This window comes from Sminthopsis crassicaudata, chromosome 4 (genome assembly GCF_048593235.1).
Source record: "Sminthopsis crassicaudata isolate SCR6 chromosome 4, ASM4859323v1, whole genome shotgun sequence".
Lineage (NCBI taxonomy): Eukaryota > Metazoa > Chordata > Mammalia > Dasyuromorphia > Dasyuridae > Sminthopsis > Sminthopsis crassicaudata.
The window spans coordinates 433509803-433524480 of NC_133620.1; the positions used below are offsets into that span (position 1 = coordinate 433509803).

General features: G+C 40.4%; 2 protein-coding genes across 5 annotated transcripts in view; both read right to left on the reverse strand.

Annotated features, from left to right (window-relative positions):
- Nucleotides 1-1992: 1992 nt before the first annotated feature.
- Nucleotides 1993-10257, reverse strand: NRAS (NRAS proto-oncogene, GTPase). Its single transcript, XM_074263144.1, has 7 exons — nt 10121-10257; nt 9779-9906; nt 8412-8590; nt 6947-7106; nt 5697-5820; nt 5236-5279; nt 1993-5140 (listed from the first exon to the last, which is right to left on the reverse strand). The coding sequence occupies exons 2-5, from the start codon at nt 9887-9889 to the stop codon at nt 5701-5703; spliced, it is 570 nt and encodes a 189-aa protein (XP_074119245.1). The 5' UTR covers nt 9890-9906; nt 10121-10257; the 3' UTR covers nt 1993-5140; nt 5236-5279; nt 5697-5700.
- A 1241-nt stretch (nt 10258-11498) lies between these two features.
- The window catches only part of CSDE1 (cold shock domain containing E1), a 38960-nt gene continuing 35780 nt past the window's right edge, over nt 11499-14678 (reverse strand). For all 4 annotated transcript variants that reach the window (XM_074263137.1, XM_074263136.1, XM_074263139.1 and 1 more), the window contains 2 exons: nt 12106-12238; nt 11499-11720 (listed from right to left, as the gene is read on the reverse strand). In XM_074263137.1, the coding sequence (XP_074119238.1) occupies nt 11673-11720; nt 12106-12238 (181 nt within the window). In that variant the 3' untranslated portion in view covers nt 11499-11672. The remainder of the gene's footprint in view (nt 11721-12105; nt 12239-14678) is intronic.

Sequence of the window (14678 nt, forward strand, 5' to 3'; positions counted from 1 at the left end):
TGCTCTTGAGCCTACTCCTAAGTAAAGGCTATCATCTTCTATTCCTGATTTTTGCTTTATCCACTAGGACCACCATGTACCAGATTATAGAAATTCAATGCCTACAGAAAAGATTTCATTTTTTTTCCCGTTGGATTTGAAACAATTTCACTTCAAGTATAAAAGGAATTCTGTAAAAGCACTGTCTTCAAATAAAAAGTGTGTGTTCATTAAAAGTTTTTGCCTCATACTAATTTTTTATGGCTCTGAACCAATATGGAACCCGACATCAGAGATATTTTTTTTCTGCAATATCTGTTGTAGTCATTTTAGATAATCTTAAAGTTCAAACAGAGGAAATAATTTTTACAAGATGAATTATTACAAGAATGGAGGTGGCTCTAAGGTTTGTGGACAGGACTTATAAATCTTTTTAAACAGATGTATCTCTGAAAAATTTTTTAATCTAGTTCTTCAATTCCAACCCTTATAAGAAAACTTTTGTGCCCTTTGTGTTCTAGTTTACAAAGCTAGTGTTTTCTTCTGCTCGTTATCCTGGGCAGTTCAAAAAAAAGGCTCACTAATAAGGGATTCTCTTCCCATTCATACTTATTTATGGCATTCATACATATGTAGCTGGGTTTGGTCTTCTAATGACCTTGAGGAAGAGCACACTGGAAGAGCAGAAAAAGGCACAAAAATGTCACAACAGTTTTGATGGAGCCTTAACAAGCTTCTTGAGCTGCATTTTTTACCATTCATTTCCCTAGTCCAATTCCTAGTTCTTATTCAGGCAATCAGAAAAGCAACTGGAGTTAAAAGAAGGAAAGCTTAGTCCTGAGATTTTTTCTAAGCTTTCGGGGAGGATCACTAAGACTATCTAGATCCCAACTTCTTAAATGGTGGCTTGCAATCCCATATAGGATCTTATAACTAGATGTGAGGGTCACAAAATTATAATCATAAATATTTAATTTGTGTTCCTATATACCCAGGGTCATGTAAAAATTTTTTGGGTGAATTGGAGTCACAAGTGGGAAAAATTTAAGAAGCTCTGATAGGTCAATCCATTCATTTTATGAACCCAGGGTTACATAGGTATAAGTACTTAGCAACAGAGGCAAGATTTAAACCTCATAGACTAGAGTCAGTGAATGAAAAATAATCTGTTACTGATCTGATATGCATTTTAAAAACCACATCCTAAAACTTACATTAACTTTCAACTCAAAAATATTTCTATCTCCAGAATCAATGTTATTTATCAAATGGACTCAAAGTAAGCTTTCTCAGCATGGAGACTCCATGTTTGAATCAATGCTCTCTATGCATAAAATAGGGACATTTGTTGAATTTAATTTGCAGTCCAATTCATTGACAGGGGCACCCCAGGATAAAAGACAGCCTTTGCTTTCAAGGTTTCAGTCTCTGCAAGACTTAACTGATTCTAGGCTCCTTAAGCCTATTCTATTGGGTTTTTTAAAACCCTGTAGTAGATCCAGACTTTCGTACATTGCAGGCACTTAACATCTATTAAATTGAGCCCAGTTACAAGGTGCTATGTGGAAACATTTATTTTTAATTGGTCCTGCACAAACCCTGAATACAGAATTAAAATTTGCTGATTTACAATTATTCTATTCGTATAAAACATTTTGTGTAAAGGGATAAAAAACGAATTACACCATAGTAACAGCTTGTAACTGTTATATAGTGATAAAATAGCAATTCAGACTGTCTCTCTATCTCACCTAGCTTATAAGCAAAGGGACTATCACTATTGACTAGCATGGGAGATTTGACTCAGTTTTTTTACCCCTCTTTAAGGCAACCTGCCCCCCCAACCCACAGAAGAGGAGTTACCATATTGAAGCCAGATTTAATGTAGATATTCACTCAGCATAGCTCAATGAAGCTTCTAACTCTCGAATGCAACACCCTCACAACCCACTCCTACTCCTCCAAAGTATATCAAGAATTATGATTATCCATTATCAAAATAAGAGAAAAGGATTAATAACCAATGAATTTCCAGTTTTATTTTTTTTAAAAAAATCATTTAACAAGAACAGTAACCAACTTTAAATTCAAATGAACAAAAAGTCTTTAAGATGGATTAATTTACAATAAAATCTTCAACTTAAAAATATTAGCCCTTCTGTTTAGGACCAAGGAGACCAATAAGCTCCAGTTTAAACAGCAGATTTGCACAATATATTTTCTTGCATTTGGTGGCATAAAAATTTATGTTAGATAACGCCTAATGAGATAACGCCCCATCTAGGAGTTATGCAAAGAACAGTCATAGGAATGACCTGAAATCCCCTTTCCAAGGTCACTCTTGAATTCTGTCACCAGTTATTTGGAAATCTGCATGACAGATACTTTGACATGGAAAATACCACTTTGAACCAAATAGTTCCTTTGGAAAACAAAATGATATTAAAACATTAGCCATGTGCTGGTAGAATCACAGATGATTGGAACCGGAAAGGTCTCTAGAGCCCAATTCTATCCTCACCGAGGCCCAGGTCACATAACTCCATGTTAGTTTAGTGATAAAGATGAAAAATAAATTAAAAATGTTGTCAGTTCCAAAGATAAACAACCAAAACTTAATATTCACCCCAGAAAATATCTCTTTCTTCTTGTGATTCTTTAGTTCATATTACTGAGTTAAACTACCTAATTTTTTCCACTTGTTTCTTGTGTCCTAGGAGCCAGACATGCTACATTTAGTTTTAAGGATTATGGAAGGCTCAGAGGAAAAGAAACCTCCCAAAGTTAAAATAAAATTAATTGTCCTTACTGACATTCAGAAGAGGCATAAAGAACCCCCAAATTTCCCATGAATGTGTTGAATGTTTTAAAAAACCCACCATCTCATTAAGGTTAAAGATGAAAGAATTCACAGCTTTAGGACTGCACTTGGGATCCACTGAACAAAGAGTTGCAAATTCTTGTTCTCAATTTTACCTTTCAGGAGCCCCATATTATGATGCTTTGAGTATAATGCTTTATTAAGATTTTAAACTAAACTGTTTGAATATAAACAGCATTTCATAGAAACATTTATGGAATAAACAGCACAGCCTCAGCCAAATAGGATACTCTATCTTCATACTCTTGAATTCAGAACCTGTAACAGCAAAGATCAGCTGCAAAAGAATATAAAATATATGAAAGCTGATTAAACATCTACCTTGGCTGAAGCTGAGCTCTGAGAATTCAAGATCAATGAGAAGAAACCCCAACATCCATAAACATTCATAATCAATACTTTTAGTCTGGATACCTCAGACAGCTTGACTTGCTCACAACAGTTAGGTTTATCACCTCATCCAGCCAGATATCACACCTAAGTTTAACAAGGATCTAATAGGAAAGCATCCCTAAATCTGGATTTTGGCCCAGTTGAAACCAAGTATGCTTAGGACATAAGAAAAAGCCAGTAGAGTGAATGATACATACATACCAAGGAGTATGAGACGCTGTGAAACTTGTAATTGTATGGCTCCCAATGGCACGTGGATTGTTCAGTTTGTCTCACATTTTTAAGAAAAAGGCCATTACGTGGCCTTTCTGACACAGCAGGCACATTGGCACACAGATGTTTAATAAATGGTGGACTGATATACTATTCCTCAACCTAATCATAGGCAATTCGTACAGTAACAATAACTTCTATACTCTGTCCTCCAATAGGGAACACAGACCTGCATAATCTCAGAGTTGCATATACACAGATGTTAAAATTGGCTGGAATTAGGAGTAGTAGTCAGTGGCCCTGGCAGAGTTTCTCTCTGCATGGCAATAAATGGTTAGCATTACTATTAAACCTGTGACTCTGGTCTCATTAGCACCATACTCTAGCCAAGTGCACTAATAACTAGCTAGCCCAGGATGGTAAGGTACATTCTGTCCCCCCAAAAACATGAATAACAGTCAATAATAGCCAAATGAATGTAGTGAAGTTGGCAAAATAAAATTTAGATGCTAATTATTCATTCTATTAATATATTGCATTTAACACTTAAAGATCATTGGTTGCACCTTTCAAAGAAAATCTCACCTAAATTGTTTTAAGGCCTATACAACTATAAATACATGGTCCAAATTAGCATTATAATGGCTGGTTGCTTAAGTACTAACTTTTTTCTTCTTTATAAGACTAAAAGCTAAAGGAAACACTGACTACAAAATGCATGTCCAATTTGTAGACAATAACTTGGGGGGAGGGGCAAAAAGTAGAGACCGAATAAAAAATAAGAGAAAGTATTTCTAGTTTCAGATTTCTCCCTGTAGATTTCATAAACAGGTCGCTAAGAAACCAGACCCAACATATCTGAGATGAAGATATCAGATATCACACATGCCTGTTTGCTTATCCTACCCAAGTGGACTGGATATAGACATCCTCTGATATTCATCTTAATGTGTAATGGTTTATGAGACCACCTCCTTTTAATGGTTTCCTCACTGAATAAAACACAAAAATTCTACAAATCACTTCTAAGAAAAAGGCACTTCATTAGGAAAAATGTTGCTAATTACATAGAAGTAGAGGAGAACCAGAATAGACATAAAATTTAACATTTGCAAAGAGGTACTATATAGCTGAGAATGGAGTTATGTTTTCATATTTGTGATAGGAAAAACAGATGCCAGGTTAGCATATGTAGCAGATAACATCATAAACAAAACCAGACAGTGACATCAACAAAAGTTTTCATAACATTGCTCCATATATCAATAAAGGTCCAAGTTCAACATTAAAAAAGAAAAATCACCAGCAAGTGGTACTTTGGAGCTCAATATGCTGTTTTCAACAGTATTTCAACAGTTTGGTTCTCTGTTTCAGAGCATGAATTTCTTTTCAAATGAAAAACCTAGAGAGGAAAAAACCACAACCACCAAACAACCCAGAGAGAAAAAGCCCAGGGAGAAGAAATACTGGTAAGGAGAGGTGCATTTCTCTGGTCAGACAACCAAGTGAGGAGGTAGTTGCTCTGAGGACTTCTCAGGTAGAGAACAGACAAGAGAACACTGTGCTCATCTACTACTGGGCACTGGGAAAGTGGCAAAGGGATTCACAGGGAAACTGAAGATGAGTATTTAATACTTCTCCTCCAGGTAAGTCAGGACCAGGGTGTCAGTGCAGCTGAAACAAAGACAGAGTTTTTGTAAATGACAAAACTGCAGTAAAAGAGGAAAACATTTAAATGGTTGCCAAACACATTTCCAAATCTGTCCTACCTCAAAAAGTGGCTCTTTTCTGAAGATGAAATTCCAAACTCCATCTATTAAGGGGGAAAAAACCCAAAACAACATACTGCTTAGCTATCATCTATAATGTAGTCTACAATTCTTCAACTCCTGTGCAGCACCCAAATATATGTGTCAGTATTCCTACTATTAACACAGTGAAATTATTATTAAAAACTCAGATTTATGTCTCAAATATATCTAAATTCAGGGGAAAGTTCACTACTACATAAGATGCTTCATAGCTTTAAAAAAAACTTTTGAAAACTGATTATTAAAAATTGCAGTTGAGAGAAAATTCCAGGTGAAGAAAATAAAAGAAAAATTTAAAAAGGCAAAGAGCACAGGTGATATGCTCAAATTTTCCATGGTCAGTAAGGCAGTTTCTGAGATGTATAGTGTAGAAAGGGAAATAATCCAAATGCAAATCTTAACAGAATTTTAATACTCACTTAGTTACATGACTGAACATGAAAGACCCATGCAGCCTTGAGTCCCATCATCGCTACTGTTGAGTTTTTTCATGCGGTACTGTCGTATTTCTCTTACCAGTGTGTAAAAAGCATCTTCAACACCCTAAAAAAAATTTTCCTTATCAGTGATTATTTCTCTCATTCTATATTCATCTCTATGAGAGAAGGAAACAGGGCTTCTCAATATTGATATAAAAATTCCATTATTGTGGTGGCTCCTGGTAAAATACAGTGTTTCAAAAGAGGAACCCTCCAGTGCTCTGCACATGGTAGGCACTTAAGTGTATGATGAAGTGAAATGAAGATGGCTTAATATTTCAAAGTGTCCAAACAGGAATTTTCAAGATAATAGGGTAACAACTAAGTGAAGACTTCTGTAGCAAAAAAAAAAAAAAAAAAAAGTCAAAGGGAGGAAAGGATGATTGTAGGGGTAAAAAATCCCTCTTAATTCTAAAATTCCATTCTGATGGGTTGAAGTATTTTCAGTACTAAGCCACCTCTATGCTCTACAATAAAATGAGTTACAAGTGTTATAAAGGGAGAAGAAAAGACAATTATTGCATTGGTTGACGGAACTCCCTTTACCAAAGCAGGCTGTCACTTTTTCCATATCTTTCAGTCCTTAAAAGCTACAGAAAGCCTGCTGAGTCCAATGACCTGTTCAGGACATAACAGCAATAGCCCAAATGGGTCAGAGCTAGATCCTGAATTCGGGCCTTCCTGGTTTTGAGTCAGACTCTATCCATCACATCATATCAAATTTAAATATGGCGTATTAATATGGCCCATCTGGCATATTAAAGTAGGTGCTAACAGCTTTTTATTTAAAACTCAGCTATGCCTCCATTTTAGTCATTTTTCATGAATTAACTCAATACCAAAAAGAATCAAAACAAAATAAAAACTAGATGTGACAAAGATTGGGAGAAGGTACATGGGGGGAAGGGAAGGGATAGAGGTTAGAGAGTCACATAGGACACTGGGAAATGTGACTGGAACTTAGATTTCAGGTAAAAATAATGTTCTGTTCTTAAAAGGAGGACTGACATTAAGTCTGTAGTGAGAATACCGCTAGGTAAGTTAATGGACCTATTCCATTATGCAAGCATTATTCAAAACTCAGATCAGTAAACAAGGCTGTGATTCCCAATGGCGGCACCCTCAAATAATCCTCTTGTACCAACCATTATTTGCCCAGGTTAGAGATGAAGAGAAGGCCCCTCTTGTACCTGTCTGGTCTTGGCTGAGGTTTCAATGAAAGGAATTCCATAGCTCTTGGCTAGTTCATGAGCCTGTTTTGTGTCAACTGTCCGTGTTGGCAGATCACACTTATTTCCCACCAGCACCATAGGCACATCATCTGAGTCTTTCACTCGTTTAATTTGTTCCCTAGATAAATGGAATAGGTTATAAAAGAGTGAGAACAATCCAGTCTTTACCAAAGAAAAAGCGCAGATCAGGCTATAAAATATAGCCAGTTTAGATTGTGCTTTCACCATTAAAAAAAAAAATCTCATTTCTACTCCTACAACCTCTGCAGTCCAGGTTTCAACTCATCAGGCTCCCTCTCCAAAAACACTTTTTATTTTCTGATCACCAAGTGACTACCTGATACATAGCCCACATATAATCAATAGTGCTACCATGAATATAAGAAAAGCACAAAAGAAAGCTCCTACTCTCAAGACTTTATAGGTAGGGAGTCAGGACTAATGCATTATCTGAGAGTAACTACATAAATTGAGCTACAAGTAACAGGCACAGATTTACTACAATAGGAGCTCAGAAAAAAAAAGATCACTGAGTGGAGCTATATTGGGATATGTAAGGAAGGCTTCAATGTGCAAGCTGAGAGAAGTATGGATGAAATTTGAAAACACAGACAGGCGAGGGGAAGCTCGGAGGTAGGTGAAAATGTGTTCCAGCAGTGCCCCACGGTTCTCTAAGTATCTGTCCAGGAGGGCCCACAAAGTACTATGCTAGGCACTGGAGGAAAAGAATTCAGGGCTGGAGGCAGACAGGAAGAGTGTGAGCACTCAGCTGGGAGTCAGGAGGAGTTCTACTGGTCCCAATTGTGACATTACTTAGATATGTGACTTTGGTAAAGTCCCAGGTGCCTCTGTCCTCCTTAGCTTTTGTTATAGAGTGAGAAGGCTTAGATGTCTCTGAAGTGTACAGAGATGCAAGCTCTCTTCTCCTCTGCCTTCTGCTTGACCCAACTTCATTTTAACAGACTATGTAAAGCTCTTTCGAGGAAGGATGTTGTATCCTTAATGCCTAGAAAAGTGCCTGTCATATAGTGAGTGCTTAAAAACGCGAGTTAGTTTTATCAGATGTCCTATTTTGCTCCTGAATATATTTTTTTAAATTAAATTTCCCAAAGAACACTCCTGAGAACTGGCACCTGGGCTTGAAATCTTGGCATTACCCAGGGCTCTGCCTTTCCTATTCTTCACCAGCTAGCTTTGAGTTCAAGTCCCTTTAGTAGGATCTGGCTTGACAATTGTTTGATTTAATATTTGAGCACATGCTAGAGACAAGAGTCAAGCCCTGGAACATTCTATGATGCCAGAATAGCATCGATACGGAGTACGATCCTCAACGATCCCACTGTTTTCATTTATTCTGTACCTAATACAAAACCACACGGAACAGTTAGACATCTTCTCTCTAGAATAAGGATGTTCCTAGTACCTATAGAGGTTAATGTCTGCAAATGATTTGCTATTGTTGATGGCAAAGACACAGAGAAAGCCTTCGCCTGTCCTCATGTACTGGTCTCTCATGGCGCTGTACTCTTCTTGTCCAGCTGTGTCAAGTATGTCCAACAAACAGGTTTCACCATCAATAACCACTTGCTTTCGATAGGAGTCCTAAGGAAAAGAAGTTCAGCTTTTGTTTAAAAATAGGACCACAGAGTAGAATTAATGCTGTTGCAAAATGAACTTTTGCTTTGGTTTTCAAAAACACACCTTTTTCTATTAGGTTTATTTCTTTTAAAGAGTTCCTATGCATCAATATCCAGCAGCCAACCTTTAGTGTCAAGGCTGCTGCAAAGAGAAAAATGGTCCCTCCTGGGCCTCCATAAGACGCCCGAGAGGGAGGAGCTCTGGGTGGTCTGAGGAGGAAAAGGCAAACTAAGTTCCTGAGACATTTTTGGTAATTATGCCTTAAATTCTGTTTAGTCCGTTCAGAGATACTTAAGCCTCCTTGTATCCAAGGCTGGGAGTCTCTGAGCATGTTTGTATTTTTCATTCTAAACCACGCTCCCCGTGACCCTGACCAGGAGAGGCTGGGCCAGGAATGACTGCGGGCAGGTAGTCCCCCCGCCCCCCGGGTCTGGGAATGTTTCTTCCCCAAGGGGATCCAAGAGGCACTGTCCGAGCCGGAGAGCAATTTCTGTCGGCGGTCCTCTCTGGACCTTCCCTCGTGAGGGGGACACATCCACAAAAGTCACTTCTGGGAGACTCTGCATGTTAACATTATGCCGGGACCGGAGGGGGGAGGGGAGAAGGGGGCGGGAAAGAGAAGGGAAAGGGGAGTTCAGATAGTCTTGGAATTCCGTCCAAACCAAATGCTGAAAGCGTTCGGAGCCGCCTAGACCCGGGGCTCGGGAAGAGGGAGACGTGCCCCCTCCAGCCGCCCATCCCGGACACCTTTAGTTCTCTTCAGGGCGGAACGCTGGCGCTGCCGGAACTTCCCAGGCTCCCGATCTCTCCCGGGCGACGCTGACACCGACGTCGGCTCGAGGCGCTTCGGCCCAGGTTCCAGAAGCCGCGCTTCCTGCAAGGCCCCGCGCCGGGCACTTGGCTGATCCGCGCTCCGGACTAGCTCTCCGGGGCACTTTTCCGAGGGGCCAAAGTGTGAGCGTTCGGCCCCGGGATGGCCCGGGAGCGGGAGGAAGGGCCGGAGATTCGCGCCGCGCCCCTGGGCTACTGCGGGCGGGCTACCTCGGGCTGACACCGCGCAGAAAGTACCGACTCGGACGCGTTCTCGCCGGGCCCGGCGGGGGTGGGAAGGGAAGGGAAGGGCGGCGCTTGCGTCCCGACGGCGGCTCTTACCTCTATCGTGGGATCATACTCGTCTACGAAGTGGTTCTGGATGAGCTGGATGGTCAAGGCGCTTTTCCCCACACCGCCAGCTCCGACCACCACCAGTTTGTACTCGGTCATCTCACACCAGCGAACACCTGCGGTGCGACAGCGGCCGAGTGGGCGGCGGGCTCCCCGCTCCGGCCCTGCGACCTCGCCCGCCCCGCCCGGCTCCCCCGGTCTTCTCCCGGGGCCCGGCCCTAGCTCTTGTCTCCCGCCCGGCCCCGAGGCCTTTGTCCCGCGCCCACTAATGTTAATCAACTATTTTCAGGAATTTAGGCGGCGCTCGGGCTTCCCGTTCCTGAGCCCCACCTCAAACCCCGCTGTCTCAACTTCGGTCAGACTCAGCCCCACACCCGGTAAATGTGCCGGAGACCCCGGAACCGCCATGAACAGCCCCCACCCGGGGAGCGACTTCCGGCCCCACCCTCTACGTCATCAGTCCGCACCGACTGACCCGCAGTCCCCGCCCCGGCCACGTGGGGCCGCAGCCGGCTCGGTCACGTGCGAGCCCCACCCAGTCCCCTTACTCCTTCCCCTCCCCCTTCCCCTTAGGCGTCTCGATAATGAAAGCGCTGGGTGGCTATAGGTTTTTTGTCTCAAAATCAGTAAAACTTTATTCTATTCCATTCTTTCGCCATTAACAGAAAATCGGAGAAAGCAAAAAGTGTTTCGTGTTTACAAAGATAAACGCGGCCTCGTCTCTCAGAGCAGATCATAACTTCAAAACGGAAGGGGGGGAAGACAAGGGTGCGGCGCCCCCCACCCCCGCCGGGCAGGCCCCGGCGCCCCCGGCCCGTCCTGCCTCCGGGGCCCGGGGCCGCAGAGCTGGGGCCGAGACCCTGGGGGCCGCTTGGCTCCCGGGGGCGCGTCGGGCAGAGCCGCCGGGCCCGGGCACTCGCTTACAAGCCCTGGGCCCAGGGCGGCTGCTTAGAAAGAAAACAGGATTCATTTCAGGCACAACTTTTTTTTTTTTATTTTTTTTTTTTGTTTTTGTTTTTAAATCGGTAAAAGAAACTGGGGTCTAGAAGCTGCAGTGTCCTAAGCAGCAAGTTTGTGCATCATCCTTTTGTTTTTTAAATATGTTTAAATTACCACACACTGATGGCACACCTCATCCGAATGAAATTCTGCACCATACATACTAATCATAGTAAAGTTATAAAAAAAAAAAAAAAAAAAAAAAAAAAAAAAAAAAAAAACCCTTAGATATACTCTGGAAGATACTTCTCACTGAAATCTAACAACTTCGCTAAGTGGACTGTGACAAGATTATAAATGAGATATGAAAAATAACATTTTAACATTTGGCCATCAACTTAAGGAAATGGTTTGAATGCTTACACAAATTTTTAATTTTTTAAAAAAGGTAATATAGTCTACCCTCATATGGTCCTCAGAATTAAAGCATAATGAACAAGAAATAACAGGAAAAGAATGCAACTGAGAGCTAAGGCAGAACACCTTGTCAGAAGTAATGAAGGTAGAGTATACACTAAATATCAAGTGCAGAATTTCATAAGGTCGACCAGATAACTGTCTATATTTTTCACTTACACAGGCGAAGTAGTTTTGCAATTACCAGTTGCGTTAAATGCACCAAATAAAGCTTCTAAAATTGATACTATAAGGCGCCACCTTAAGTTCTCCAGGCTGCAACTGTGCATAATTTTAAAATGGTTTTCTTAAATTTATTTATTTTTTTTTAAACATAACATGAGGAAGGTGTTAAAACTGGTGTAATAGCTCCATAGAATAAGTATTCCAGATTTTGGGAGGGATGAAGAGGGAGATATTCAGAACCCTTCACCAGAACCCCCCCACTTGATCATATCTGATTAAGTGATGTGCTTTGTAGATGGGGTTAGTCAATGACACCAGCTTGACGGATCTTTCTTTCTGCACCAAATCCCTGTAAAGAAATAACCTTCGTGATTAATTGCAATTTTTAACTGTTTATGGCAATTTTATAACTAAATTCATAACTACTTGCATGCAAATTGAATTTAAAAACTCAAAAATATAATAAATTTATAGTTTTGGCAACAGCGTTCTTCCTTGTAGAGTCTGCACAAAAATCTCTCAGCTAACTAAATTCTACAGCAGTCATTCATTGTGAGCTGAACACATCTCCATTAAAAACAAATTCTATGCAGTAAGAAGCACAGTGGGCCAAAAGCCCATGTCCCCATGTGCTCAATGATCTTCCTGCCTAATCTCAGGTTTGTATATTCCCCAGCTAAACCACCCCAAGTGCTCTGCATCTAAGTTCCCCAGACCCTAACCTAGCAGCATACCATTGAGTTGTCTGGTCCCCTTGGCTGACGAAGAACCATTAGGCGAGGAGCGCTGGCATCGTCTAGAGTGATGCTCTTCAAACGATTGACCAATCGGTCAGGACGTGGAGCTGCAACGGCCTTGGGGCCTTCACTGTAACACATGGTCAAGAAAGCAGAGGAAGCAAGTCTTGGTGAAAAAGCAGCAAGTGTGCCCCCAGAAGTACATGTACTCCATTCTAGTTGTGGGATTGTTTTTATTTTAATAATGAGGAAAATTTAGCCAGACAAAAAATAGTGAAAAGTAAAGTTTGGATCAAATTCTCCTGGGAAAGAGCTACAAGAATCATTGGACTAGAGTTCTTAAAATGGAGTCTATGAACTTTTAAAGTATTCTGGTAATTGTATTTCAATATAATTGGCTCCCTTTGTAATTTTATATATTGTTTTATTCATTTAAAAATGTTGTTCTGAGAGGGGATCTATGAACCTAACAAAAAGTCTTTAAACCTTAATTGCTGCTCTGTATTACAAGCAGGGAGACAAATTCCATACAAGTAGAAAAGAGAAGAGAAAGCAGGGTGGCATAGATACAGTGCTGGGCCTGGAGTCAGAAAGATTCTTTAGGAGTTCAACTCTGGCTGATCTCAAATACTTACTACCTGTGTGATCCTGGACAAGTCATATAACCTTGTTTGCCTCAGTTCCTCATCAATAAAATGAAGAAAATGGCAAAAACCACTCCAGTACTTTGCCAGGAAATTACCAAATGGGGTCAATAAAGAGTCAGCTGACTAAAATGATTGAACAACAATAAAAAAGATAACACAAATGAAAATTAATAGAAAAATATAAGGTAGTTACTGTTCACAAAAGTAACCAAAGCTCCATCTTTCAGAGTAAATTATAATCACAAATCTCAGGTAATTCTTGCTAAAAGAAAAGTTATCACTCTTTTGAAAGACAGCCTCCCCTAACAAAAAACTAGTATCAAACTCCTATTTTTATCAAGAAGATTCTTGAAGCCATTAACTATTGAGTTGATAATGGGGGAAGGATAATTGAAGACTATAAACAAGAAATATGGGCAATGTGAAGAAATAAAAACAAATAAAACAGGTAATAACTAGTAGAGTCTTAAAATGTACACATTTGTAAAAGGTCATAGGAACCTAAACTAAGATCTAAACTAAACTAAGATCATCTGATCCAAAACTCTCATTTGAATAATGAGGAAATGAATGCCCAGAAGTGAGGTGATTTGTCCAAGGTAATATCAAAGCAATGTTTTGAACAACCCCAAACAGATATGGAGGGTATAGGTGATAGTAAACCCTAATGGCTAAATATTATTGCGCTTTGGGTGATAATATTTTTCTTGGCCTTTAAGATCCATCCCCATATACCTTTTAAAGGCTTATTCCACATGACTTCCATTTTTCTCCACACCAACTTTCGACCCAGCTGGAAGACTCTTTGCCCTTCCAATCCTGTGCTCATTTTTCCCAGGCTTTCTTACCCCACTTCTGCCCAGGATGAAGCTCTTAATTTCACTTCCTCCTCTATATGAGCTCCGATGTCATCTCCAGCAGGCCTTTCTTGCCATGTTCCCAGGAAGGAAAGCTGTTCTAAGTGCTATCCTCCTTCCCATTTTCTCCCATTTACTTGTTTACAGATTATATACTTCAGAAGAATTTCTCTCCTAACAGAATGCAAACTTCCAAGGGCAAAAGACTGTTCCCCTTGTCTTTATATAGCTAATATCAGTTTCCAGCACATAAGAGGCACTTAATTTCTGAGTAAATTTCACTCTAATGATGAGCATACCCCAAAATGCTGTCTCACCTTTTTTCTCTATCTTCTCCTTGAATAATTAATTTGCTTTTTTAGGCATTAATATTTCTTTCCAGACAACTTCCAAATCTATACACCCAGCCTCACTCCTGAACAGCACCTCCACGTCACTGTTAAGTATTTTGAAATGGATATTCCACATGGATATCCCAAATGACATGGTCTTCCACTTTGACCTTAAACCCAACCTTCTCCCAAACTCACGTATATATTGAGGACATCACTATTTCCCCAGGCTCTCAAATTCATAACCTCAGCATTACCCTACACTGTTCACTATCAGCTCATCTAGTATAGATAATTACCTGCTTCTTGCCACTTCTAATTCTACCACAACCTCCCATCAGCCCCCTCTATTTACATGGTCCTTACCCTAGTTCCCCCTATGCTTCCTTTACTCAGTTGCCAAAGAAATTTTCACTGAGCAGGGATCTGACCATGTCACTCTCCTAATTCAAGAATTTATACTGACTTCCTATCAGATTCAATATGAAATAAGCTTTTATTCATAAATATTTACCTTTCTATTCTTCTGACACTGTACTCTCTTCTATGTATTCCAATCCAGGGACACATGTAGAAGGCCCTCCTCCATCTCCTTCCCCCCCAGGCTTTCTTCAAGTCTCAATTAAAATACTCTCTTCTGGAGTCTCTCTTACTCTTCCTTTAATGCTCGTGCCTTCCCTAGGTTCATCTCAAATTTATCCCTGTACATGTGTACATGCATACATACTTATTTG